The 24,251-nt window shown below is 44.8% G+C and overlaps 1 protein-coding gene across 1 annotated transcript in view; it reads right to left on the bottom strand.

Moving 5' to 3' along the window:
* LOC140196859 (dedicator of cytokinesis protein 2-like) overlaps positions 1–24,251 on the bottom strand; it is a 1,243,024-nt gene that overhangs the window by 77,022 nt on the left and 1,141,751 nt on the right. Inside the window, exons 38-40 of the mRNA XM_072256747.1 lie at positions 22,825–22,938; positions 14,318–14,407; positions 11,949–12,053 (exon numbers count right to left, since the gene is read on the bottom strand). Of these exons, the coding sequence (XP_072112848.1) occupies positions 11,949–12,053; positions 14,318–14,407; positions 22,825–22,938 (309 nt within the window). The remainder of the gene's footprint in view (positions 1–11,948; positions 12,054–14,317; positions 14,408–22,824; positions 22,939–24,251) is intronic.

Genomic DNA, 24,251 nt, shown 5'->3' with positions numbered 1-24,251 from the left:
AGTGAAGTATCGTCACTGATGTGCCTTTAGGCTCAGGGTAGATCTCTGAGGTGTTCACGCCCAAAATCTTGATGCTGCTCACTCTTTCCACTGATGACCCCCTCGATGAGGATTGCTGTGTGTTTTACCAGCCTCCCCTTCCTAAAGTCCACAATTAATTTCTTAGTCTTGCTGACATTGACTGCAAGGCTGTTGTGACACCACTCAAACAGCCAATCTATTATAATCCAGCTCCCCCTACTACCCGTTATTTATCCCACCACCCTTACAGACAGAGTAGTTTTGATCACAAAGACGATCTTCACATTCTTCACCGTCCCCTGGCTCTTATTTGGAGTTGCCGGTTTCCTGAACATTGCCAGAGGCCGGATTTTCTCTCTTATTACCCAATCTATTTTATTATGCGGGGCAGCATGGTAGCATAGTAGTTAACGTGTCGCTATTACGGTCCTGGGCATTGGAGTACAGAGTTCAAATCCAGCATCCTCTGTAAAAAAAAGTTCTTCCTGTGAGAGTGTGAGTTGCCTCCAGGTGCTCTAGTTTCCTGCCACAGTCCAGAGGCACACCAGTTCATAAATTAATTGGTCATTGTAGATTGTCCTGTGATTAGATTCGGGTTAAATAGTTGAGATGCTCTGCAGCACATCTCGTCATTCCGAAAGGGCCTGCAGCACGCTATATCTTTTTAAAAATGGATAATTAAAATGAAAACTACATGCACTGCTGAGGAAAAGGGGAGAAGGAAATGAGCAGAAGCAGAGTACAAATATTTTTCTTTTTGAACCTTGGAAGGCATGGTTTGAAACACTGGTAAACGGGATCTACATTGGTGGGTACTTGATGGTTGGCATGGAGCTGGTGGGCCAAGGAGCCCATTTCTGTGTTGTATTACCTCAAACTGCCTCAGTAATGAAGCCTAGATGTTGGGATTAAGTCTGTGGAGAAGAACTGGTTGAAGCTTGGAATGTAACAAAGGTCCCACTCTCATCCATTATCTCCCCTACCCTTCTCCCAGCTTTATCTAAGAAAGGATGTACTAACATTGGAGAGGTTCATGAAAAATATTCCAGGATGAAAGCAACACACACAAAATGCTGGAGGAGCTCAGCAGGTCAGGCAGCACCTATGGAAAAGAGTACAGCCGACGTTTCAGGCCGAGACCCTTCGGCAGGACTGGAGAAAAAAAGATGAGGAGTAGATTTAAAAGGTGGACGAGGGGAAGGAGAATCACAAGGTGATAGAGAGGAAGAGGTGAAGTGAAGAGCCGGGAAGTTGATTGGTGAAAGAGACACAGGGCTGGAGAAGGGGGAGTGCAATAGGAGGGATCAGAAGGCCATGGAGGAAAGAAAAGGGGGGAGGAGCACCATAGGGAGGCAAGGAGCGAGAGGGAAAAGGGGATGGGAAATGTTGAAGGGGAGCATTACTGGAAGTTCAAGCAATTGATGCTCATGCCATCAGGTTGGAGGTTACCCAGAAGGAATATAAGCTGTTGTTCCTCCAAACTAAGTGTGGCCTCATCGCAACAGTACAGGAGGCCATGGATTGACATATCCCTCTCCCACCTTATCTCCTTGCCTGTCCATCACCTCCCTCTGGTGCTCCTATGGTGGTGGAGTCTAAGACCAGAAGACACAGATTCAGACTATTGGGACATCCATTCAGAAAGGAGATGGAGGAGGAATTTCCATAGCCACAGAGTGGCGAATCTGTGGAAATCATTGCCACAGGTGGCTGTGGAGGCAAAGTCATTGGGTATATTTAAGGCAGGGTTTGACAGATTCTTGGTTAGTTAGTGTGTGAAGGGATATGGTAAGAAAGCAGGAGATTGGGGCTGAGAGAGAAATGATCAGCCATGATGAAATGGCAGAGCTGACTTAATGGGCCAAATGGCCTCATTTTGCTCCTGTATCTTATGATCTTATGGTTTTAAATTATCCAAAGGTCCATTCTGTATACAACCCAGGCAAATTCCCTGGATTGCCTCAGTATCTGATTTAATTATTTTCTGTGGCATTCCTTAATCATGAACCAGTTTTTCAGAAGCACAAGTCGATGCAGCGTCAAAGGGTGAAAATGGACCCTGGAGATAACATCTGTCTTTCGATTAGAACACTCTTCATTTTTATCTGGCCACATACAATTCTGAAATATTGAACTAGGAATTCCCTGGGGAGTGCATTTTGGAAGGCAATCTCATAATTAAGGATCCTTAAAAAGGAAATCATATTGGCTAACTTTTTGAAAGCGTGAAATTTCCCTTCAAGGTGACTTGAAGAACAAAAATCAATGTCTACGTTTTCACTTCTGAGGCTATTTATTTCTTTAGCCAGAGGGTGGTGAATCTATTTCCACAGATGGCTGTGGAGACCAAGTCATTGGTATATTTAACATGCAGGTTCTTGATTAGTAAGGATGCTCAAGGTCATGGGAGAAGGCAGGAGAATGGGGTTAAGAGGGATAATAAATCAGCCGTGATGGAATGGGTGGAATTGCCTAATTCTGCTCCTGTGTCAATGGCCTTATGGTTTATGACCTTATTTATTTATTGAGAGATTCAGCATGGTAACAGGTCCTTCCAGTTTAACAAGCCCATGCCTTCCAATCACACCTGCAGGATTCAGTTCAATTCAGTTTAAATTTAATTGTCATACGTCAATACTCATGAATATAGCCTAACAAAAAAGTGTTACTCCAGGGTCAGGGTGCAAAACACAGTACCAACAGCACAAAGCACACACAACATAGCAAGTGTAAGGGGGTTTCGACTTTTATGTTACTGCGGAGGCTAATTAAAATGGCGTCTTTGTTATGTTAATCTAGGGAATGCGGCTTTGTTGTGTTAAACGCTGAGAAAGTTTGCGCTAGCAGCTTGTTTTTGCTTTAGAGTGTGATAAGAGAGTGCTATTAACCAATTGGGATAGTTGTTATGGTTTTGGTGATTTGAAGATACTGTATGCGCGGGGTTTTGGGGGACAAGGCGGGAGAGCGAGACAGAGGATGGACGAGGTGCTGTGATGTCCGCTAACGGGGTCGGACCCCGAGGAGGGCGTTCAGCGAGGAGACGGAGACGGACTCGTGTAGAGCGTCTGGTCGACCACTGTTGTTGGTCTCAGGCGGCCGGTCGAGGTGGTCCGAGGGGGTCACAGGGTGAAGAAGAAGGTCCTTGAGCTCCAATAGTTTTTGTGCACGAAGAGATTGAACTTTGATAAGTGTGGCGCCTTTTATTTTCCTTTTATATTTTATTCTCTTTTAATTATATAGTTTCAGTAATATCTATAAACTGTATATCATTTAATCGTATATGGTGTATTGTCTGTTATTTGGGCGGGGTGGGGTACCTCACACAGCATCCACACAAACGAATTACCCAGTTTGCCGGGGCCGAGGCTGTTTCCCTAGACAACAGTGAGCTGAGCGACCCCGAGGGTGGCCGGGGGGGCTACACAAGCACAAATGGTATCACAATCATGCAATAAAAAAGCCAATAACTTGTGCTGTCAATCCACAGTCAATGACATTAGAGCCCATCTCTTGCCAGGCAAACACTCCTTAGAAGTTGAGAAAGAATGAGAGTACCCAGAGAAAACCCACATGGTGATGGGGAGAACATATAAACTCCTTACAGCCAGCAAGTGGGAAAGAAGGGGAGGAGCGTTAATGCCCCTCCTCCCCTTCTTATCCCATTCCCTTATTTATTTTTATTTCCCCCCCTCTTTTTTTCTTCTCTCTCTGTCCCTCTCACAATCACCCCTTGCCTGCTCTCCATCTTCCTCTGGGCTCCCCTCCCCCTTTCTTTCTCCCTAGGCCTCCCGTTCCATGATCCTCCCCCTTCTCCAACTCTGTATCCCTTTTGCCAATCAACTTTCCAGCTGTTTGCTTCTTCCCTCCCCCTCCTGTCTTCTCCTATCATTTCGGATCTCCCCCTCCCCCTTCCACTTTCAAATCTCTTACTATCTCTTCTTCAGTTAGTCCTGACGAAGGGTCTCGGCCCGTAACGTCAACTGTACTTCTTCCTATAGATGCTGCCTGGCCTGCTGTGTTCCACCAGCACTTTGTGTGTGTTGAGTGGGAATTGGACCCAGGTTGCTAGCGCTGTGATAGTGTTAACGCTAAATGCTACGTACGGTGCACCCATTGTATTACTCCACCATGAAGTTTCTTCAAGGTATGCCATCTTTGAAGATGTTTTCCTCTTTCCAATGGGAGAATTTCTCTCAGTGCTTCGCCTCTGTGATTACTGTTGTTCTCCTACACTCCAGCCATGTTCTCACCCAGGCTCACTACCACAGCCACATGTCCTTCCTCGGTATTTGTCTTTCCTCTGTCTAGCTCCACTTCCACTCCTCCCTGTTTGGTCTCAGCCAGGATTGAAGTAAGCTGCAGAGAGTTGTAAACTTCGTTACATACGTCATGGATATCTTGTGACTGTCTTATGATGATGATGTAATGGTCTTTTAGAGGTCACCTGATGTAATTTTCCTGCCGATGTGAGGTCATGTGATGACCTGTTCTCACCAGGTATATAAGTGTGGACCCCTGGTGATGCAGTTAGTTTTCCAGTTAGAACGTTAGCCAGATACTCTGCTCTGCCACATATTTGCTTTATGATGCAGTTTCGGTTTAAAACGGAGTTTTATGTTCTATTGTAAGGTACAACAGTGTTGGGCCGGCAGTTTAACCAATTTCTGCCAGATTTGTTGCTGTACCTTTTCAGTAGTATTGGAGAATGAAGACAGGAACCTGAAGGAGTCATTCGACGGTTGAAAGGATCGACCATTGTTGATTCGTTCAAGAAAGAGTGATCTGCATGAGATAGCCTCTGCTAAAAGTGGCAGAAAAGGCTGTGCAGGATCTAGTACCTAGAAGCCTTTAAACCGTTTTATTTCTGTCATCATGAATCCTGCAGACAAGGCAGGATCCGGCTGGGACTGGTGTGACGTCTTGTCTTCGAGGAATTCTTTACTTCAGGAAAGTCTCTCCTAATTGACTGTATAAACTCTTGGACTTTCCAATTTACCATTCTAAGAACTGTGTTTGAATTTACCGCTTTAAGAACTGTTTTTGCATTTATCGCTTTAAGAACTGATATTGAGTGGCGGTTTGTTAAATGGCCGGATAGCAGTTTACTTCCGGTTAAGGTTTTAGTTTGTTTATTTTTTTTATATTGAGCAGAGTTGAATAAATGTTTGATTGTTTTTATAAAACCTGACTCAATTCAATTCTATATTCATTGTTGCCAGTCACGTGACAACTTAGTCAGCTCCATCATGGGCACTAGTTTCCATAGTATCCAGGGCATCTTCAAGGAGTTGTTGTTGTTTCACATGGCAGGTGTTTTTCTCTTTGCACTTCTAACTGGTTTTTGTCAAGCCGCTCCTCCAGCTCGTGGCTACATCGATTGAATGCGGCAAAGCTGTCTCAGAGCTTGGGGAGATGGCATACTTGGACCAGGTGGAGGTCATCTTGAGTTGGGGCACCACAGGGGCAAGTTGGGGTTTGTCAAGCACCCCATCAGTATAGTGTCTGCGCTGTTTTGGCATGTTGATTTCTGAGTCTATTTGCAGCTGTCCAGTTTTTTTTCTGGTAGCTGTAGTAAAGCACAGGAGCAGCAAGTAGGGGTGTCGATTAGATCTCCACTGGGGGGGAGGGGGGGTTATGTTGGTGTGCTGTGTTCGTCACAAGAGTTCAGATCTTTCAAGTTATAGAAAGGTTTTTGGGATTTGAGACGGGAAGTTGGAGGAGCATTTTCGATGAGTTTATGACCTGGAATGTCGTTGGGCATATTTTGGATACGCTTGTAGAATTTTGCTGAAGCTGCTCTTCTATGGCTCTCCGGGGCTGTTATTCCACTCCTTGTTGAGAGCCATTGGACAGGTGTGGATTTTAGGATTCCTGAGATTATTCTCATAGAAGTATGATGTTTGAGTGAGCACTTCTCTCCCAGGTGGGTACACAACCCAATGACCGAGAAACGTAGTGCTGGGCTAGATGTTCATAGGACTGACCGGTTAGCACCCCATTTGGTTCCTACTATCTTCCTGATCATGGCCGGCTCCCGAATGGACAGACTCAGGACTGCCCCTCCCAGGTCACACTTCATCATGAATCAAGCCAACTTTCCAATCTTCAAAGAGCGATGCCTCAAAAAGGCGGCATCCATCATTAAGGACCCCCATCACCCAGGACATGCCTTGTTCTCATTGCTACCATCAGGGAGGAGGTACAGAAGCCTGAAGGCACACACTCAATGATTCAGGAACACCTTCTTCCCCTCTGCCATCTGATTTCTGAATGGACATTGAACCCATGAACACTACCTCACTAATTTTTAATTTCTGTTTTTGCACTACTTATATAATTTAACTATTTTAAGATAAAGACAACAAATTTCCCAACATATGCTGGTGATATTAAACCTGATTCTGATCCTAATTAATCTACTTCAGAACCTTTAATGTGACCCTTTCCCTCCAGGGCCCTGTGTTACTTACTATATCTCTACAGACATCAATCGTAGAGACACGGAGGCGTATAGCATGGAAACAGGCCTGTCGACCCACTAATCCACGCCAACCATCAACCACCAATTTTCAATAGACCTACATTAATTCCATTTTCCTAGTTCCTCCAGTTTGCCCCATTCACCCATATCACCTACACACTAGAGACAACATGTATGGCGGACGAGCATTTTTGAGCTACGGTACGGGAGGAAACTGGAGGACCCTAAGGAAGTTCATGCAGTCACAGGGAGGGATGAGCACATTTCAACTAGACAGAATTGAACCTGGGTCTCTAGCACCGTGAGACAGTGGCTCTACCAGCAGCGCCACTGTGCCGCCTAACCTGCTCACTGAGCTGTGTAACCCCTCTCTCCACTCGCATTGACCTCTTTATTTTACTGACTATATCCAGTCTGTCATTAGTTTCCATTGTAGTTCAGTAAAACACCCCTCCCACAGCTCCCTGTTGCAAGTGACTCTAGCTCTCCTGATGATAATTGGGCTCCTTCACACTGTCACTCAGTGACCCCTCTCCCCAAAGCCTATTAATGAATGTATCTCAGCCGATGGTAATCCGGCTCTCATGTACTGTTGTCGCAGTAAACCTTCTCCTCAGCACCCTCTGTAGATTGCAACAAGCATTTGCATATTCAGGGATTTTAATTGTATTGATTTCTGGCAACACAATTTAGTATCCAGACAATGAGGGAGAGACAGAGAAAGGCAGAGAGCAAGAGAAACGGAGAGAAAGAGAGAGCAGGAGAGAAAAAGGGAGAGAGGGGTGAGGGGGAGATATAGAGATGGATATCTAGATAGATTGATAGAGACTGAAGAAGAGAGACTGAGAGTGAGAAAGGGCACAGGAGTGACTGACATGAAATAACAAAATAGTTTGGAGGCATGGAGGGGTGGGTTAGTGGGTAGAGATGTTCTGCTTTACTGCTTGGGGAAAGTAACTGATTTTGAGTCTGATGGTACTGATATGGATGTTACATAGCCTCCTCCCTAATGGGAGTGGGACAAACATGCCATATCCACATTCTACTTTGTCGATCAAGTACCTCCGCTCCGTCCGCCACGACAGACAGGATCTCCCAGTAGCCACCCACTTCAACTCTGCTTCCCACTCCCATTCAGATATGTCCATACATGGCCTCCTCTACTGCCATAATGAGGCTAAACTCAGGTTGGAGGAGCAACACCTCATATACCATCTAAGTAGTCTCCATCCCCTTAGTATGAACATAGAATTCTCCAACTTCTGGTAATTCCCTCCCCCCTCCCTTCCCCTATCCCTATGTCACTCTGCCCCCTCCCCCAGCTGCCTATCACCTCCCTCTTGGTTCCGCCTCCTTCTACTACCCATTGTGTTTTCCCCTATTCCTTCTTCACCTTTCCTGCCTATCACCTCCCTGCTTCCCCTCCCCCACCCCTTTAACTTTCCCCTTACTGGTTTTTCACCTGGAACCTACCAGCTTTCTCCTTCCCACCCTCCCCCCACCTTCTTTATAGGGCCTCTACCCCTTCCCTCGACAGTCCCGACAAAGGGTTCCGGCCCCAAACGTCGACTGATCGTTTCCACAGATGCTGCCCGACCTGCTGAGTTCCTCCAGCGTGTTGTGAGTGTTGCTTTGACCCCAGCATCTGCAGATTATTTTATGTCATATCCACATCCTCGCATTTCCCCCTTAGACATATCATTCATGCCAAAAGTACATTTTGTTAAGGTTTACCAAAGAGTTATGAATATTGTCCAGTCTATCATAAAACCATGGACTCTGTCTACACCAAGCGTTCTCAACCTGGGGTCCACAGATCCCTTGCTTAATGGTGTTGGTCCATGGCCCTGGTCTACACCTTCCACTGCCTCAGGAAAGCCGATAACATAATCAAGAATCACTCTAACCCCAGTCATTCTCTCTTCTCACCCCCTCCTGTTGGGCAGGAGATAAAAAAAACTTGAGAACACGAACCATCAGGCTCAAGGACAGAGTCTATCCTGCTGCTATGGCTAATACAAGGAAGCATAATTTCAATATGATTGGAGGAGGATGTCAGCAGTAATTTTTTTTGTACAGAGAGGGGTGGGTGCATGGAACGCACTGTCAGAAGTGATAGTAGCAGCAGATACATTAGGAATGTTTAAGAAACTCTTACTTAGGCCCTAGGATAATAGAAAAATATAGGGCTATGTAGGAGGGAAGGGTTAGATTGATCTTACAGAAGGTTAAAGGACAACACAACATCATGGGGTGAAGAGTCTGCATTGTGCTGTAATGTTCTATGCTCTATGAACAGACCTCTTGTATGTTAATGATGAACTCTTGATCTCTCAGTCTACCACATCACAGCCCTTTCACTCTATTTGTTTACGTGCCATCCTCTCACAGCTACCATCGGGCAAGAGGTTTGGAAACCTGAAGCCTCACACCACCAGGTTGAACAACAGCGGCTTCCCTTCAACCATTTGGTTCTTGAACTAACTGGCACAACCGTAACCACTACAGTTTAGAAACACAATGATTACTTTGCACAGAAATTATGTTTTTTGTTCTAATTGTGTTCCTTCATACAATAGACAATAAGTGCAGGAGTAGGCCATTCGGCCCATCGAGCTACGGTTTCTTCTTGTGAATGATAAACATGAGAAAGTCTGCAGATGCTGGAAATCCAGAGCGTAACACATAAACGCGAGAGGAACTCAGCACCTCAGGCAGCATCCATGGAAATGAATCACCAGTTGACATTTCGGGCCGAGACCCTTCTTCAGGACTGAGAAGGAAGGGTGAAGACACCAGAATAAAAAGGTGGGGGAAGGAGGAGAAGGATAGCGAGAAGGTGGTAGGTGAAGCCGAATAGGTGGGAAAGGTAAAGGGTTGGAGAGGAAGGAATCTGATAGGAGAGGAGAGTGGACCATGAGAAAGGGAAGAAGGAGGTGCGCCGGGAGAGGTGAGAGGCAGATGAGAAGAGATAAAAAGCCAGAGTGAAGAATACAAGGAGAGGGGAGGGGAAGGGAATTTTTTTTACCGGAAGGAGAAATCAGGTTGGAGGCTACCCGGACAGAATATAATGCATTGCTCCTCCACCCTGAGGGTGGCCTCTTCTTGGAGAAGGCAAGGGAAAACCACTTCTGTGGAAAAATTTGCCAAGAACAATCATGGTCAACACCATGATCATCCATGCCCCACGTCATTCAACACAGAACATGATTGTGATGTCTGTGAAGAATAAGAATTACAGATTATATTCTCGGATATTAAATGGGACCTTTGAACCACTGAACCACAATAATGTTTTATTACAGTGCTGAGCAGCTTTCAGGCTGTGTAAAAAATTCCTGCTCTGAGCAATGGTTGATCTGCGTAAGTATAAAGAAATTAGAGGGATTGTTGCCTGAAGCACTAGTTTCAATTCTACCTTTGGCTGATCAGAGAACAAAATATTTTACAATCACCTTCAGCAAAGCAACATAGTGTGTGATCCATCTTCATCTCTTCCTGTGCCTCCCACCATCTCCAGGGCCACTCTTTAATGCATTCCAAGTAGATTCAAGTTGCAGGCTGAGTGCAATGCATACTCAAAAAGCTTTGGACCCTGAGATTTTCCCAACCGTGGTGCTAATAAATCGCGCTTCACTACATACAAGCCCCTGGCCAGAATGTTCCAGTGTCGCTATAACAACCGTATGAAAATAGGAAAAATTATCCTGCTCATAAAAACATCTTCTCTCTTATGACAGTAATGTTCAAGCGTGACATCTTCACAACACTAATCATTGAACTCAATCTATGGACTCAGTTTCAAGGACTCTACAACTCATTGGAACGTAGAAGATTGAGAGGAAATTTGATGGAGGTACACAAAGTTATGAGGGTTATAGATAGGGTAAATGCAAGCAGGTTTTTTTCCACTGAGGTTGGGTGGGACTACAACTAGAGGTCATGAGTTAAGGCTGAAAGGTGAAAAGTTTAAGGGGAACATGAGGGTAAACCTCTTCACTCAGAGGGTCGTGAGAGTGTGGTATGAGCTGCCAGTGCAAGTAGTGCACACGTGCTCAATTTCAACGTTTAGGATAAGTTGGATAGGTACATGGATGGGAGGGGATTGCAGGGCTATGGTTCGACTGCAGGTTGATGGGAGTAGGCAATTTAAACAGTTCGGCAAGGACCAGATGGGCGGAAGGCCCTGTTTCTATACTGTACTTTTCTATGACTCATCTTCTCAGTATTATTTATTTATTCATTAATTATTATTTATTAGTTATTATTTTTATCAGCATTATCAACAATCCCTCTCATCCACCCAACAATCTCTTTGACCCCACTAACCCCTCCCCTGCCACCATCAGGCAGGAGGTACCGTAGTATTAGGACAAGGACTGTTACGATAGGAAAAAGCTTCTTCCACCAGGCCATGAGACTACTGAACTCCCTCCCACCATCCAGGCCATGCTCTTTTCTCACTGCTGCCATCAGGAAGGAGTACAGGGTACCTCAGAATCCACACCAGCAGTCTCAGGAACAGTTATTACCCCTCAACCTGGCTCCTGAACCAGAGAGGATAAATTCACTCACTGACATCCCAACTGATTCTACAACCAATGAGCTTACTTTCAACAGCTTTACAACTCATGTTCTCAATATTAGTTGTTACTTATTTATATATTATTTAGTTTTTTTTTGTATTTGCACAACTTGTTGTCTTTTGCACTGGTTGTTCATCTGTCTTTGTTCGTGTGTAGTTTCTTTCATTGATTCTGTGGTGTTTCTTTGTATTTACTGTGAATCAGCGAGCTGATTGTTATGTCTCCCCTCTCACTGTGAAATGGAGCCACCACTTTTCCCTTATTAGACAGAGGGAGAGAGCCTGCAGTATGAAGAATTACTGGGTAAATGAGTAGTCTTTCAGGTACTGCAAGTCTGTGTCTATCTTGATGCTTTGCTGTACACTCGAGTGCTCAGTGGGGGGCACCGATGTTTTTTTGCTGGTGGGGGTGGGTGGGAGGTCGTTGCCTTGCTGCTGCTTGTGCGAGGGAGGGGGAGCTGGGGGGGGCTTTGGGGTTCTAACATTTAACTATCATTCATTCTTTGAGGCTGTTTTCATGGATGTCTGCAAAGAAAAAGAATTTCAGGTTGTATATTGTATATATTTCTTTGACATTAAATGTACCTGTTGAATGCCCACAAGAAAATGAATCTCAGGGTGGCATATGGTGTATTAACTTTGATAATAAAGTTACTTTGAACTTTGAAACGGACAAAATGCATTGAAAATTCTGCTCATGCATATGCTTATCTATGCCACGCATATTTCCTCTGAATTGACATTCCCTCCATCATCACTGTTGTACCATTCCACGGTCCATGAGTTCTAATGCAATCACGGCATCCCTCACTCCTCACAAAGGTAGACCACACTGTTTGAGAAAGACAAAGAGATTCTTACCCGGATGAAGCTTGGGAAGTTTAGGCCGTAGTAACCGATTGCAAAGTAGTCTGGCTTGGGCCTCAGAACTTGCATGATGTTTTCATAGAATTTGGCCTGACGTTGCTGTGAAATTCAAAGCAGAGGGAGATTGGAGGCTGAGAAGAAATATACTACAACCTTCCGATTTGTCATTCGTGATCTTCTCTCAGCCACTTTGTTTGCCATCCTGTTCCATGGCTGCCGGTCACTCTCTGCCACTGAACAGCTGCACTCTGTCCGTAGCGGCCATCCTGAACTCTCAGCATACACTGCAATTCCCCTTCACCTTCCCACACTGTCCTGACAATGTGGGGCCTCCTCCACTGCCAAGGCGGAGGGACGGTAACTCCTTTCCCAACTGGCCAGTCTCCAACCCAATGGTTGAGTGGTAAATTTTCCAAGTTACAGGTAACCCTCACCTGCTGTTTTTTGCCCCACACCCCTCACTCTCACTTTTGCCCCCCTGCCTTTGACCCCTTTCCTTCCAGAACCGCACATCACCCATTTTTGTAACCACACCTCCCCCCCAGCTCCATGCACCTTTTGGCTTCCACCCCGCATTCCTGATTAACAATGCCACTCCCCACCTCTTTTATGTCTCTCCCTGGTCCTCTTGAAACATCTAAACCCCAGAAAATCCAGCAGCTGTTCCTGCCCTTGTGACGGCCAAGTCTCTGTAATGGCTACAACACTGTAGTTCTATTACTCATCCATCCTCTACACCTGATACTTCCTGTAGTAAAGTACTGGCCAGAAAATGGAAGGATCACTGTGCCAAGGGTAGTGGTAGAGACAGATATATTAGCGGCATTCAAGAGACTTTAAGTTAGACACATAGAGGATAGAAAACTGGAGGGCTATGTAGGAGGGAAGGTTTAGATAGAGTAGTTTAAAAGATCAGCACAACATTCTGGGCTGAAGGGCCTTTATGTGCTGTGATGTTCTACGTCCTACATTCACTTCTGCAGGAACAGTGATCCAGCATTCAAGATTCAAGACTGTTTACTGTCATTTCCAATACACACATGTAAAGGAGAATTAAATAATTCTCAGTCTGGATCTGATGCAGCATGAAAAACACAGTAAGACAGAGAATACTGTAATAAAAAGACCTAACAAATATAAACACATAATTTACTTAGATGTACATGAAGTGAGGCTGGGTACAGTAGTGTCTGCACTTAAAGCGATTCTGACGGGAGATGATAAAGTAGTGGAGGGGTGGGTTAATGGGTAGGTGTTGTTCAGTCTAACTGCTTGGGAAAAGTACTATAACTGCTCCTGAGTCTGATGGTTTTGGCATGCATGCCACGTAGCCTCCTCCCTGATGGGAGTGGGACAAACATCCCATAAGCAGGATGGATGGGATGCTTTCTCATCCCTTGTGTTGCTAACAAGGCATATGGGGTGTTGGCATTCATCAGCCATGGGACTGAGTTCAAGAGTTATGAGTTAATGTTACAGGTATACAAGCACTGTGTTCATTTCTGATCACCTCACTAAAGGAAGGATGTGGATTCTATAGAAAGAGTGTGGAGGAGATTTACAAGGATGTTGCCAGGATTGGACAGCATGCCGTATGAAAATAGGTTGAGTGAGCTTGGCCTTTTCTCCTTGGAGCAACGGAGGATGAGAGGTAACCTGATAGAGGCGTATAAGATGATGAGAGCATTAATCGTGTGGATAGCCAGAATCTTTTTCCCAGGGCTGAAATGGCTAGCACGAGGGGGCATAGTTTTAAGGTGCTTGGAAGTAGGTACAAGGGAGATGTCAGAGGTAAGTTTTTAACACAGAGGTAAGTTTTTAACACAGAGAGTGACGGATGTGTGGAATTCACTGCCTGCGATGGTGGTAGAGGTGATACAATAGGGTCTTTTAAGAGACTGTTAGATAGCTACATGGAGCTTAGAAAAATAGAGGACTATGCACTAGGGAAATTCTAGGCAGTTTCTAGAGTAGGTTACATGGTCAGTACAACATTGTGGGCCGAAGGGCCTGTAATGTGCTGTAGATATCTATGTTCTATGTTCTATGATACTTATGGCTTGTTGCTGGCAGCTTTCTTGATGGCAGGTAGGCTAAGGGCAGTGACGCGTTGGACAGTTTCAACTCCCCGTTAAATCTAAGCCAGTGTTAAGCTCCTTGAAGAGAAAAGCCAAACATTTCTTCCGCTAACCTTACAACTACTTCAAAAGTTCGTCGCTGCCCGCTGCCCCATCAGTCACACTCCCTCTGCAGATCAGAGAAGAGAGCCTGTGGAGAGGAGAAGCCTAATCGTCTGAATGCAATATGGGCTTCATCATTCACCATTAGCTTATCAAAATCACTGCCAGCTTGAATTTACTCACCAGGGTCTTGCTCAGCAGCCCGTAATCAAAGACCTCCATTTCATACTGCTCAGCCAGCTCCTTGCAGAGATGAATGGCTTCTTCCCACATCTGCTCGCAACAAGGGGTGAATAATTAGCCCATCACATTGAACTACATCATCTGTGCTACATTATCGACTCAGTACAATACATTCTTTTCAAAGGGGCTTTTACTTATTTATTTCCTGCCCCCTACATCAGTAGTGAGGGGCATTCACACCATCACATTATCACCTCAAAGACTTCATTGCAACCAATCGAATGTTGAAAGTCCTCGATAGACTGGATGTGGAAAGTATGTTTCCTCTGGTGGTGGAATCTAAGACCAGGGGACACAGCCTCAGAATAGAGGGCTGTCCTTTTAGAACAGAGATAAGGAGGAATGTCTTTAGCCAGAAAATGGTGAATCTGTGGAGTTCTTTACTACAGGTTAAGTCTTTATGTATATTTAAGGCAGAGGTTGATAGATTCGTGATTGATCAGAGCATGAAGGGATACGGGGAGAAGGAAGGAGATTGGGGCTGACAGCAAAAGTGGATCAGCCATGATGAAATGGTGGAGTAGAATTGATGGGCCAAATGGCCTAATTCTGCTCCTATATCTTATGGTCTTACATTGTAAACAGGAAGACAATGGCAATAGGAACAGCAGGTCACTGGGGAGTATGGTAGAACAGCGGGATCTGGGAATACAGATCTGTAATTCCTTCAATGTGGAGTCACAGGTAGACAGGTTTGTTAAAAGAGCAGTGGGCACATTGGCCTTCGTAAATCTCAGTACTGAGGACAGGACCGGCTGATGATGTAGTGGCACCAGCACCGGACTTTGGGGTGAATGGTCTTGAGTTCAAGTTTGACTGGCTCCTTGCACGCTTTCCATCTACGCTGGGTTGAGCGTCAAGCTAGCAACTCAGCCTGGTGCAAAACAGTCAAATGCTATGGAAACGGCTAAAATGCCATCCAATGCGAATAGGAACGGCAACAACAACAACTGAGAATAGGAGTTGGGATCGGTTGTATAAGATGTTGGTGAGGCCAAATTTTAGAGTATTATGTGCAGTTCTGGCCACCTGCCTACAGGAAAGATATCAATGAGATTGAAAGTGTGCAGAGAAAACTTACAAGGACGTTGCCAGGGCTTGAGGGCCTGAGTTATAGGGGAAGGTTAAATAGGTTAGGATTTTATTCTTTAAAGGGTAGGAGAATCGGGGAAGATTTGATGTAACTATGAGGGGTATAGATACAGGTCAGGGAAATGCAAGTAGGCTTTTCCACTGAAGTTGGGTGAGACTAGAGGTCATAGGTTAAAAGTGAAAGGTGAAATATTTATGGTGAACCTGAGGTGAAACTTCTTCACTCAGAGCATGGTGAAAGTGTGAAATGAACTGCCAATAGAAGTAGTGGATGTGGGTTTAATTGCGACATTTAAGAGAATTTTGGATACGTACATGGACGGAGGGGTATGTAGGACTATGGTCCAGGTGCAGGTACATGGGACCAGACAGAACAATAGTTTGGCATGGACTGGATGGGCTGTAGGGCTTGTTTCCGTGCTGCAGTGCTCTATGACTATAATTCAGATTAGTACAGAATCAGGGGGCAGGTCAGACTGAATGGACTGAGCTGCTACTTTCTGTGCGCCACTAGGGACAAGGTGATTAGATGAGTACAACACCACCGCTCTCAGGTTCCTATCCAAGTGAATTGAAGATTGAAGATTAGTTTTGTTCGTCACTGGTACGTTGAAACATGCAGTGAAATGCATTGCTTGCGTCAATGACCAGTACAGTTTGAGATGTGCGGGGGCAGCCCACGAATGTCCATAAGACCACAAAACCATAAGACAATGGAGCAGAATTAGGCCATTTGGACTATCAAGTCTGCTCCACCATTCTAACATGGCTAATTTTTTTTTATCCCTGCTTCCGGCAGCAAGATAGCATGCCTCGAGCTTAGTAACACTAACTTTAGAATGTGGGATGAACCTGGTGCACCCGGAAGAAACCCATACAGTCACAGGGAGAATGTACAAACTCCTGACAGACAGTGGCAGGAATCGAACCCTGATCTTACAGCACTTCGTGTTATGACATGGAAATTATTGTCATTTCTTCATTGTCACTGGGGCTGTGGACCCCCTCTCCGATGGCACAGTTGAAGCACCTTCACTGGAAGGACCACAGTGGCTCAGGAAGTCTGTTCACCCTCACCTTCTCAAGGGCGATCAGGGATGAGAACACATGCCCCAGCAAATGATAAAATAAAAGCAAATATTTTACAGCTTGCAATTTTCACTGAATGAGAAAGAAAGGGGCGACACTAATTAAACAAATTAGTTCCTTTAGCAACTCCCACAATGTAGAGGGTTAATGTCTGAGAGCAACACACGTAAAATGCCGGAGGAACTCAGCAGGCCAGGCAGCAGCCATGGAACTGAATAAACAGTCGATGTTTCAGGCCGAGACACTCCTCCAGGACTGGAAAGAAAGGGAGAAGATGCCAGAATAAGAGGTTGGGGGAAGGGCAGGAGGATAGCTGGACGGTGATAGGTGAAGCCAGGGTGGGAAGGTAAAGGGCTGGAGAAGAAGGAATCTGACAGGAGAGGAGAGTGGAGACCATGGAAGAAAAGGAAGGTGGAAGGGCCACCAGGAAGAAGTGATAGGCAGGTGAGGCCAGAGTGAGGAACAGAAGAAGAGGGAAGGGGTAGAGGAAAAAATTGTGGAAGGAGAAGTCAGGTTTTCAGGTTGGAGGCTACCTAGATGGAATATGAAGCATTGCTCCTCCACCCTGAGAGTGGCCTCATTGTGTGCTGCCATGTCAAAACAGGAATGGGGTCAGGAATTAAAACTGTTGACCTCCGAGAAATTCTGCTTATTGTGGATGGAGCAGAATTACTTGACAATGCGGTCCCCCAGTTTACGTGGGGTCTCACTGAAGTAGAGTAGGTTGCATCAGGAGCACTGGACACAATAGAGGACCTCACTCGGTAGCACAGTTTGGGGCCCTGAATGGAGGTGAGGGAGGTGGTGAATTGGCATATGTAGCATTTCTACCTCTCGCAGGGTTACGTGCCAGGAGGGAGATTAATAGGGAGAGACGAATGGACGAGGGAATCACTGAGGGAGCGATCACTGTTGAAAGTGGAGATTGGAGGTTAGGAAAAAAATGTGCTTGGTGGTAGGATCCCGCTGAAGACAGCGGAAGTTGTGGAGAATGATACGTGGATGTGGAGGCTGATAGGGTGGTAGGTAAGGACAGAAGGACAAGAGGAAATCTATCATGTTAGGATGGCGGGAAGATAAGGTCAATGTGGGTATCAGTGAAATGGAGGAGATGTGGGTGAGGGCAAAATCAATGGCAGAGGAAGGGAAGTCCTGGTCATTGAAGAAGGAAGACATCTCAGATGTCCTGGAAAGAAGAGTCTCAGATGCAACAGTGATGAAGGAACTGAGAAAAAGGAATAGCATTTTTAGAGGAAACATGGTGGGAAGTAGATAGTCAAGATAGCTGTGAGAATCAGTAGGTTTATAAAAAATGTTGGTGGACAGTTTGTCTCCAGAGATGGAGACAGTGAGATAGGGAAGAAAGGTATCAGAAATGGAGTAAGTGAATTTGACAGCAGGGTGGAAGCTGGAGGCAAAGATGATAAAATTGACGAGCTAATGTCTGAGGGTTCGGGGACGTGATCTGGAGGTGACCTGTCCTGAGGCCAGTCTGTGCGTGGGTGGAGGGTGAGAGAGGGCTTGTGCCAAGGTGAGGCCACCCTCATGGTGGAAGAGTAACACTTTATATTCTGTCAGTGTACCCTCCAACCTGATGGCATGACTGTCAACTTCTGGAAAACAAATTCTACCACCCCGTCCTTTTACTTCTTCTCACCTGCCTATCACTTCTCTTCCTCCTTCCCTATCAGATTCTTTCTTCTCCAGCCCTTTCCCACCCACCTGGCTTCACCTATCACCTTCCAACTTGCCTCTTTCCCCTCCCACCAACATTTTCTTCTGGCATCTACCCCCTTCCTTCTCAGTCCTGATGAAGGGTCTCAGCCCGAAATGCTGACTATTTACTCATCTCCATCGATGCTACCTGACCAGCTGAGTTGCTCCGGCACTTTGAGTGTGTTGCTTTGAGAAAGGGTTTGTTTTGATTTTGTTACTTGTTGCATGTTTGTCTGTTCTGCTGAACTTTGTGGGTATGCTCTGTTGGCACTGGAATGTCTGCTGACACTTGTGGACTGCCTCCAACATATCCTCAGCTTGCATTGGTTGTTAACGCAAATAATGTACAGTACTTCATTGTATGTTTTGATGTACATGTGATTCATAAACAAATCTAAATCTAAATCTCAAGTTCAGGGACAATTTTGGCCTGATTTATAAAGGAGCTATTACAATAATATGCAAACACGAGGAATTCTGCAGATGCTGGAAATTCAAGCAACACACATCAAAGTTGCTGGTGAACACAGCAGGCCAGGCAGCATCTCGAGGAAGAGGTACAGTCGACGTTTCGGGCCGAGACCCTTCGTCAGGACTAACTGAAGGAAGAGCTAGTAAGAAATTTGAGAGGGGGAGGGGGAGATCCAAAATGATAGGAGAAGACAGGAGGGGGAGGGATGGAGCCAAGAGCCGGACAGGTGATTGGCAAAAGGGATATGAGAGGATCATGGGACAGGAGGCCCAGGGAGAAGGAAACGGGGGAGGGGAGAAAAACCCAGAGGATGGGCAAGGGATATAGTCAGAGGGACAGAGGGAGAGAAAGGATATATTGTGTTTAGCATTTTAAGACCTTAGAAAAGCAAATGATTTGCTCCTGTGATCTCTGTATGTAGTAGCATCTCCCACGTGTACTTACCTATACAGTACCTTCAATTACCTTTAAGGAGTTTTTGGGAACTAAATATAGAAATTTAAAGGCTTAAGCACTGAACTCTTTCCAATGACTATTTTGCTGACACTTGCTTTGAGGTGAATGCTTCTGTTATTTATCCTGCTGTTGACAACTGTTTCTTGTGTTCTAATAACTGATATCATCACTCAATGTGATCCAGACACACAAACATGGTTGATTAGACCATCAGACACAGGAGTAGAGTTAGGCCATTCAGCCCACTGTGTCTGCTCTCCCATTCCATCATGGCCGATGCTGGGTTGTCCTGACTGATCAAGAAACTATCAACTTCCACTTTAAATATACCCATTGACTTGGCCTCCGCTGCAATCTGTGGTTGAGCATTCCATGGATTCACTACTCTCTGGCTAAGAAAATCCCTCCTTACCTCTAATCTAAAAGGCTTCACCCCCAATTTTGAGGCTGTGCCCTCTAGTTCCAGGTACCCCCACCATAAGAAGCATCTTCTCCACATCCACTTTATCTAGTCCTTTCAACATTCGGTAGGTTTAAATATGATTCCCCTGCATCTTCTAAATTCCGGTGAGTACAGACTCAAAACTGCTGAACACTCCTCATATGTTAACCCCTTCATTCCCAGAATCATCCTCATGAATCACCTCTGGACTATCTCCAATGACAACACATTCTTTCTGAGATATGGGCCCGAAACTGTTGACAATACTCCAAGTGCAGCCTGACTAGTATTTTATAAAGGCTCAGCATTATCCCCTTGCTTTTATATTCAATTCCACTCAAATAAGTGCCAACATTGAATTTGCCTTCTTTACCACAGACTCAACCTGTAAATGAGCCTCCTTGGAGCCTTGCACGAGGACTCCTAAGTCCCTCTGTATCTCTGATCTGTGAATTTCCTCCCCATTTAGATAATAGTCCACACTACTGTTCCTTTTACCAAAATGCGTTATCATACATTTCCCAACACTGTATACCATCTGGCACTTTTTTGCCCATTCCTCCAATCTGTCTAAGTCCTGCTGCAATCACGTTGCTTCCTCAGCACTACCTACCCGTCCTCCTATCTTCGTTTCATCTGCAAACTTTGCCACAAAGCCATCAATTTCATTTTCTAAATCATTGGCAAACAATGTGACAAGTAACGGTCCCAATACTGACTCCTGAGGAACACCAGTAGCTACTGGCAACCAACCAGAAAAGGCCCCATTTATTACCACTCACTGCCTCCTGCCTGTCAGCCATTCCATTATCCATGCCAGTATCTTTCCTGTAACACCATAGGATTTTATCTTGTTAAGCAGCCTCATGTGAGACACCACTACGCCAAACCTCCCCCTATAGTGTGATAACATGGGCTCCTGACCTCATAATCTACCTTGTTACGACCTTGTACCATATTGTCTGCCTGCACTGCACTTCCTCTCTTTCACTTGTACTACCTCAATGCGCTGTTGTATTGGATGGCATGTTAAACAAAGCATTCACTGTACCCCAGTACATGTGACAATACTAATTTATCAATTTACCAGTTCACCTAGCACCCCGATCTGCCCATCGCTCACATACTCCCTCCCCACCCGCCTCTGGTTCCCTTTTTCGCCTCTCTTTTTTCGTTCCATGCTCCACCACCCTCTCCCATTGGATTCCATCATCATCATCCCTTTGTTCCTTTGTCACTTCCACCCGTCACCAGCTCTTGTTCCACCCCTTCCCTCCACCACCTTGTGATACTGAATATCTCCCCTTCATCTTTCAGTCCAACTGAAGGGTCTTGACCTGAAATATCAACTGTTTATTCCCTTCCATAGATGCTGCCATATCCAGCCGAATTCCTCCAGCATCAATAGAAAGATAGTTTTGTTTTAGAGCAAGTGGCTAACTTTTATCAGCACCTTTATGAAGATAATATTTTCTTTCAACAGCATTCCACTGTTGATTTTAACTGGAATACATCTTCTCAGAAACTTTGATGGGATTTGAATTCAGAGTTCTGGATCAATAGCTTTGAATTCTGATTACCAGCCCATCAGCTTCACATCTGTTATTATACCCTTTGACAGTGGACTAGTTTGCTATATGTAAATTAACTATTGTCTATATCACATTTAAAACTATCTTCCCTTCCTTTCTCCTCACCTGCCCATCACCTTCCCCTGGTGTCCCATCTACTTCCCTTCTGGTCCACTCTCCTCTCCTAATAGATTCCTTCTTCTTCAGCCCTTTGCCTCTTTCACTTCTCACATCCCAGTGTCGCACTTCATACCTCCTCACCCACCCACCTGGTCTCACCTATCACCGAGACCCTTCATCAAGACAGGAAAGTGGGCAGGTGATAGATGAGACCAGGTGAGGGGAAGGTGGGTGGATGGGGGAGGAGAAATGAAGTGTGAAGCTGGAAGATGATACTTTTACCCCTCACCCTCTCCACACCTTCTTAATATGGTTTCTTCTCTTTTCCCTCCCAGTTCCTCTGGTGCCCCTCCTCCATCCCTTTTTCTCATAATCCATTCTCCTCCCCTATCAGATTCCTTTTCTTCAGCCCTTTACCACTTCCACTTATCACCTTCATTTCCCCTCCCCCACCTTCTTCTTCCCCCTTCCTTTCCAGTCCTGGTGAAGGGTCTCGGCCTGAAACATCGACTCTACCTAACCTACTGAGTTCCTCTAACATATTTCCATGTGTTGCTCTGGATTTCCAGCATCTGTAGAATTTCTTGAGTTCATTATTCTCAAATTGTTTTTAACTTGAATTCATCTTCGAAATTCAAATTCGGAGTACTGGATCAAAGGCCTGGAATTCTGATTACTAGCTCATCAAATTCAGATCTGCTATTACTATCCCCTTTGACAATGGAGTAGTTTACAATCTATAGGTGATTGCTATGTATAAATTAGTTGCTACAAATCCCACTTTGCAAAATATCACACTGAATTACACTCAGTGGCTACTTTATTAGGTACATCTGGTCATTAATGCAAATGTCTAATCAGCAATCATGTGGCAGCAACTCAATGCATAAAACCATGCAGCAATGGTCAGATATGTTGTTCAGACCAAACCTCAGAATGGAGAAGAAATGTGATCTAAGTGTCTTTGACTGGGGAATGATTGCTGGTGCCAGACAGGTTGGTTTGAGTATCTCAGAAACTGTTGATTTACTAGGATTTTCGCACAATACAATCTCTGGAGCTTACAGAGAATGGGGCGAAAAACAAAAAAAAACTTCCAGTGAGTGGCTTTTCTGGGGAAGAAAACAGCTTCTCAACAAGAGAGGTCAGAGGAGAATGACCAGACTGGATCAAGCTGACAAGAATGTAAAAGTAACTCAAATAACAATGCAGTATGTCAGTGGTGTGCAGAAGAGCTTCTCAGAATGCACAACATGTCAAAGCATGGAGTGTATGGGCTACAGAAGCAGGATATCATGGACATACCTAATAAAGCGGCCACTGTATGTATATTGCAATGGCTGCAAATTACTCCTAAAGATCCTGAGAGAGTAAAATGCACAATGTAAAATGGGACAATGTAAAAAATGCATCCCAAAGTTGCATCCAAAGACCACAAGATGTGTATTCCAGTCTTGGCCAAGCGTGCCGTTGAGTGGTTGAGTCTTACCTTGCCCTTATCAAGGTAGTCAATGATTTTATTGTACAGGTTCTCCTTCAGTTGCCGCTGAGTCTGTGAGCCCTGGAAGTCTTGGATGTGCAAGGCAAATTGGTCATCCGTCCACTAGATTACCAAGAGAAGAAACAGAGAATTAGTGAATATGAAAGTAACTCAAAAATTAATGGAAGAAGATGCTGAAAACCTGCAATAGAAATAAAACCTGGAAATACCACAAAACAATTCTGGAGTAACTCAGCAGGTCAAGCAGCAACTATGGAAAGGAATAATCAGTTGACATTCTTCATCAGGCTTGGAAAGGATGGGAAGAAGCCAGAATAGGAAGGTGAGGAGATGGGGAGGAGTACAAGCTGACAGATGATATGTGAAAGCAGGACAGGGGAAACATGGGTGGCGATGAAGTAATACGCTGGGTGGAAAAGGCAAATGGCTGAAGAAGGAATCTGATTGGAGAGGAGAGTGGACCATGAGAGAAAGGGAAGGCGGAAAGCGGCCAAAGGAAGAATTGGAAATGGAGAAGACAGAAGCGAGAAGGGGCAGAAATTACAAAAAGTTAGAGAGATCGATGCTCATGCTGTCAGGTTGGAGGCTACCGAGACAGAGTTGCTCCTCTAGTCTCAGAGTGGGCTCATTGTGGCAGCAGAAGAGGTCATGGACTGGCAAGTCAGAGTGGGAATGGTAAGTAGAAATGAAGTGGGTGGCTACCAGAAAAACCTGCCTGTAGTGGCAGACAATCTGGAAATAAACAGCAGATCAGATACTATTCTGTGGATAGCAAAGTTAAGCGATGAAAATAAAATTAATTTTTCCTAATTCATTCAGAATCCTAAAAATTACAGTTTTCTGAAATGATAACATTGGATTGTTGTCCCCACCCTCTTCTTCTAGCTTCTGGTCCAATCTGATAAAGGGTTCTCCTCCCAAAACATTGACGGTTTACTCTCCTCCATTTCTGTCTAACCTGCTGAATTTCTCTGGCATTTTGTGTGTGTTGCTCTGGATTTCTAGCAGCTGCAGAATCTCTTGTGTTTGTAACATTGGATTTGTTATTTTGAAGAACCAGCTCACCTGCTTTCTGTCATAGCTAAACTCCTTATCCCTGTCACATGATGATTTACTAGCCTCCATATCAAATATTGTGTTCTGCTCTGATTAATATCCTATTACATTGGACCTGGAGGGTTCTGATATTGAAATGATGCTTGGAATTAAACCATTGAAATATCAAAGCAGTCTACTGACTCAAGCTTTTTTATTCAATTACATTCCACAAATGCGATGGCCATTCTGACCTTTGAACCATTCGCATTAGAATAATACAGCACTGAAATGGGCCCTTCAGCCTGACTCATCCATGCTGATCAAGATGCCCATTTAAGTTCATCCAACTTCCCTGCATTTGGCCCATCTCTCTCTAA

The sequence above is a fragment of the Mobula birostris genome, chromosome 4 (assembly GCF_030028105.1).
Source record: "Mobula birostris isolate sMobBir1 chromosome 4, sMobBir1.hap1, whole genome shotgun sequence".
Classification (NCBI taxonomy): domain Eukaryota; kingdom Metazoa; phylum Chordata; class Chondrichthyes; order Myliobatiformes; family Myliobatidae; genus Mobula; species Mobula birostris.
This window is presented reverse-complemented; position numbering and strand designations above follow the sequence as displayed.